Here is a 4,823-nt window from a genome sequence, read left to right as displayed (position 1 = left end):
TATGGGAGGACTCCTGGGGATGGAACAGATCTGGGGACCCTCCGGGACTGATGGGTCTACGGGGGACACAGTGGATGCCCAGATATGGGGCACCCGTGGGGACAGCACAGATTTGGAGACTGAATTGGACAGAGCCTCTTTGGGGGACCTATGGGGACGGGCTCAGTACTGCGGACCCATAGACACACCCTGGCTATGGGGGAACCCCACAGCCTGGTGGCACCCCCCGCATCCCCGTGTCGAGGTCGCTTTGCAGATTTCGGGGTTCCTGCTTTTTGGGGTCCTGGGGGGTCACCCCGAGCTCCCCTGGGAACCCCACGGGTGTTCTGTGCCACGCGGGGACGGTGGATGGGGCACGGCAGCCCCAAAATGGAGGGTGGGGAGGAGGCTCCAGCTGCCCTCTGTCCCCTTTCCCTCTGCAGGGAAAATGTGGAAAAGTGAAAATGAAAATGAGCTGGGGCCATTTTCCGGGAATTCCTGGTAGCGAGCAGTGGCTGCTGGGATCGTCCCCCCAAACCCCTTCCTTCCCCCTCCCTTCCCCCCCCTCCCTGTGCCCCACGTCCCCTTTGCACGGAGCGGTCCCAGCGGCAGACCCCGGAGGGTCTGTGGTGACGGTGGCTTTGGGGTGCTGCCAGCGAGACAACCACAGCCCTCTGCGAACTGCTTTATTTCCATCCGTGCGGGTGGTTTGGGGTCTGGGGGCCGCTGTGCCCCCGCGCACCCACCCTAGGGCGGCTGCAGAGGCCAGCTGGGGGGCCGGGGGGGCACGGCGCGCTGCGGGGGGGTGAAGCTGGTGGGGGACACCCCGCTGCTGCCCTTCTCCCTGCCCTCCAGCTGCAGCTTCACCCTCTGTGCCGTGGCTGTGCCACACTGGCCTTCATCCTCCTCCTCCTCCTCCTCCTCTTCGCCGTCCTCCCCGGGATGCTCGGCCGCGAACCCCCCCCCAGCCATGGTGTGGCCACCGAGGAGCCCAGGGGGGCAACGGGGGCCCAGCGGGAACGGCTCTGATTTGGGGAGCCCCATGGGAGCGGGGGCTCCCAGCTGGGGGGGCAGCAGCGGTGTGGGGTGCGGTGGGGGGTGCAGGACGGGGAAGGGGGCCCATTCGCGCAGTGGTTGGGGCAGCAGCGGGCAGGGGAAGGCAGCCAAGCGGGGGAACTCCTCGGGGCCCCCCAGGCGGCAGCAGGAGCCCCCCAGGCACGGGGGGGACACGGAGCTCAGCCCTGCGAGCAGCAAAGAGACAGAGCCCCGTGAGAGCCTCTGGGCGCTGACACCCCCCGGGTGCACCCCACGCCGGCACCCTTGGCCCCCCCCTTCTCCCTGCTGCAGCCACTGGGTGCTGCTGTGGGACCGGCAACGGCTGCGGCCCCGCTTGCGTTGGGCCCCGTGCCTGCACCCAGGGGGGAGAGCTGCAGCACCCATTGCCCCCCCAGCACCCATTGCCCCCCCAGCACCCATTGCCCCCCAGCACCCATTGCCCCCCAGCACCCGTTGCCCCTGACCCCCACCAGTGACCACCGGTGATCTCCCAGGACGGGCGCACCATGCGTGCCCCACACTTACGGGATTTCTCCGGCGCCTCAGGGAGCAACGGGTGCCGGGGAGCCCGGTGCCATCCCAGGGGTTCTGCCAGCGCCCGCCGGCTCAGCAGCGCGTTCTGCAGCAGCTGTGGGGGGCAGACAGGGGATGTGGCAGCGGTGGGGATGGGCAGCTGTCCCCAAGGCTGTCCTCGCCGCGCTGGGACTCTACCTGGCTCGGCAGGGAGGGGGGCACGGCGCCCGCCAGCAGCGGGGGGCAGCGCAGGTCCCACAGCGGGCAGTTGACGAAGATGAGTTTGCTGAAGTTGAACTTGTAGGTGAAGCGCTTGCCCTTGGTCTTGTGCAAGATGCGCTTGTTGTAGTAATACCTGGGGGGGGGGGGGGGGGGGGGGGGGGGGGGGGGGGGGGCAACGGTGGGGTGTTAGCAGCATGGATGGGTGGAGGGATGGACGGACGGATGGAGGGATGGATGCATGGATGGATGGATGGATGGATGGAGTGCAGGAGGGATGGATGGATGCATGGATGGATGGACGGACAGATGGATATATGGACGGATGGACAGAAGGACCTGCGAAAGCTTTGCATAAAGTCCCCCCATCGCAAGCTGGGAACCAGGAGAGCCAAGAGTTCCCCATGCCACATCCCCACTGTCCCCTTGTCCCCATGCAGGTGGGCTGTGCTGCATGGGGGGGTCAGGGCCGGGTGTTCCTGCAGCGCCACGTCCCCCAGGGCTCTCCATGTCCCCAGGGGCTCTCTGTGACCCCGCAGCACCTGAGAGCTCGGCTCAGCTTGTCGTAGTTCATCTGGGGCTTGCACTTCCGCCGGCCCCACAGCCGTGCCACCTCGTCGGGGTCCTTGATGACAAACTCCCCGTACTCTCCCTGCTGCCAGGCGATGACATGGCGGAACTCCTCCTTCTGCAGCAGCTCCAGGATGAAGTGCCAGAGCTGGATCTGCCGCGAGCCAGGACTGGACTCGGCCTTGTACGCCCAATCCGGGAAGGCAAGCCCTGCAGGGTGGGCAGCAGCTTAGAGCCCTGGGACTGGGGGCATCACCCCCCCCCCCCCCCCCCAAGCTGTGTTCTGCCCAGGGAGCACAGCCATGTCCCCAGCCCGGTAGGCAGCCTATGGGTCTGTAGGGAGGAGCGTGGTTCATGCAGGATGGTCCCAGTTTGGCTGCACTGGTGCTCACCTGGTACCCAGTAGGAGCCGGGCAGGGCGGGCAGCCCCGGGGCCACGCAGCCACACTGCATGCTGCAGCCTGCAGGCAGAAAGCAGAGGGGTCACGGGGTGAGAACTCAGCACCGGGGATACACCCAGCACCAGGGGATGCTCCCAGCACCAGGGGTGCACCCAGCATTGGGGATACACCCAGCACCAGGGAATGCTCCCAACACCGGGGATACATCCAGCACTGGAGGATGCTCTCAGCATCAGAGATGCACCCAGCACTGGGGATGCACCCGGTACCAAGGATACATCCAGCACTGGGGGATGCTCCCAGGACCAGGGGTGCACCCAGCACTGGGGGGATGTGGAAGCAGGAAGGGGCAGGTGGATGGAGGTGGCACCCTGCACGCTGGCGCAGGGTGAAAACCCTCAACATTCACCATTCCTTCTCCCTTTCTCATCCAGGTGAGAGCAGCAAGCACAGCCCCGTCAGTCAGTCCCCATGGCCGTATCCTTCCCCACTCACCTGCAGCACCGTCGGGGACCCGGTCCCAGGCAGGAGCACATGGGCAGGAGGGAGAGAAAGCATCTGAGGGTCTTAGGGAGAACCACCTCCATATATACAGGGAGGGGATGGGTAGAGCGTAAATCTTCTTACCCCCCGGCAGGGAGTGAGAAATTGCTGGAAGGGAGCAGGGGGAGCACCCCACACCCGGGGGCTGCGGCTCACGCTCCCCCTTTGCTCTGCGGGAGGAGGGGGGGGGTGGGAATTGGGGGCACGGAGCAACCCCGTGCCTGGTGGTGCCCATGGTTTATTCGAGAGTCAGATGAGATGGGGTGAAATAAGGAGAAAGAGGCGATGGCAGCGCTGGGAGGTGGTGGTGGCCCTTTTTTTGGGCCGTGGGTTCCACGTCGGCCCCGGCGCCGTCCCAGGAGGGTAAATAGAGCCGGGGCAGCGCGGGCTGTTTGGATTCGAGCAGAAATGCAAACAGGCCCCTGAGAACAGCAGATACAAAGGGCAGGAGGCGAAGAACCGCCCCGAGGGCTCGCTCGGCACCGAGCGCTTATGAAAATGCCTCTTGCCTGTTCTTCCCTTCTTGTTTGCTCTCCTCATTTGCTTTGCACTCCCCGCTCCTTTATTCTCCCTCATTAGCGAGCGCCTCGCCGCCGCTTTCATGTCTTTGCCGTCCCCGTGCCAAGGGCTGTGGGTCGGCGCACCCCGGCTGGGCTGAGCCCTTTGGGACCTCTGGGTCTGGGGGGTGTCACCTCGAGGTGTCCCCCACCTTGGGATGAGGGACACCCAGAGCAGGAACGTGGAGGGAGGCGATGAGCTCTCGTTTGGGGCTGGGGTCCCGCTGTGCTGCCCAAGGGGCACGAGCACCGAGGTGTCCCTGGGATGGTGACATAGCGCATGGTGCCAAGCTCCTGGGGCAAACTCGTCTGTCTGTCCGAGCTGGGGTCTGTCCAGGCTGGGGTCTGGCTGGATTCCTGCCCCTTTATCTCTCCCAAATCCAGCTCCAATCCCCTTATCTTGCTCAGCCCTCCCGGGCATCGCGCGGAGCAGGCGGAGGTGAAGGGGCTGTTTGTTTAAAAGCGTTAATGCTATTAAAACAAGCGGCTTAGGGGCCATCGGAAAAGCATGGAGCTGGGGGTCCGAGGTGGGGGGGGGTGGGGGGCCCCATTCCAGGTGTGAGGCAGGGAGAGGGGCTGCCCACCCCATCTGCAGTGGGGGTACAGCATCACCACCGCCCCCTGGAGATGTGCCCCAGTTTCCCAGTGCCGGAGTCCCAGTGCTGCCGAGTCGGACCCCAGCCCCAAATCCAGGCTCCGGTGCTCACAGAGCTGTTCCTCCTTCCCCCCTCTCCCTGCACACTCCTTCCATTCCCTCGGTCTCCAGGGGCTGTGGGATTTAAAAGGTTTTGTACCGTGGTCAAACAGAAACCCTAACCGGGGAGGGACACCGGGGACGGGGTGAAGGTCACCACGGAAAGGCAAAGTCCTGGTGAGAGGACGGGGACAGGGGCTCAGCACAGCCCCAGCGGACAGAGCGATGCCATCCCCATCCCCATCCCCATCCCCATCCCCATCCCCATCCCCATCCCCATCCCCATCCCCA

General features: G+C 65.3%; 2 protein-coding genes across 2 annotated transcripts in view; both read right to left on the bottom strand.

Moving 5' to 3' along the window:
* The window catches only part of LOC110388003 (feather keratin 2-like), a 906,242-nt gene that overhangs the window by 512,848 nt on the left and 388,571 nt on the right, over nt 1–4,823 (bottom strand). The gene's annotated exons all lie outside the window — the stretch shown is intronic.
* Nucleotides 1,952–4,823, bottom strand: part of LOC110387825 (ETS translocation variant 3-like protein) — a 9,786-nt gene continuing 6,914 nt past the window's right edge. The window contains exons 2-3 of the mRNA XM_021376437.1: nt 2,730–2,798; nt 1,952–2,547 (exon numbers count right to left, since the gene is read on the bottom strand). Coding sequence (XP_021232112.1) covers nt 2,231–2,547; nt 2,730–2,798 — 386 coding nt within the window. The 3' untranslated portion in view covers nt 1,952–2,230. The remainder of the gene's footprint in view (nt 2,548–2,729; nt 2,799–4,823) is intronic.

The sequence above is a fragment of the Numida meleagris genome, chromosome 24 (assembly GCF_002078875.1).
Source record: "Numida meleagris isolate 19003 breed g44 Domestic line chromosome 24, NumMel1.0, whole genome shotgun sequence".
Lineage (NCBI taxonomy): Eukaryota > Metazoa > Chordata > Aves > Galliformes > Numididae > Numida > Numida meleagris.
This window is presented reverse-complemented; position numbering and strand designations above follow the sequence as displayed.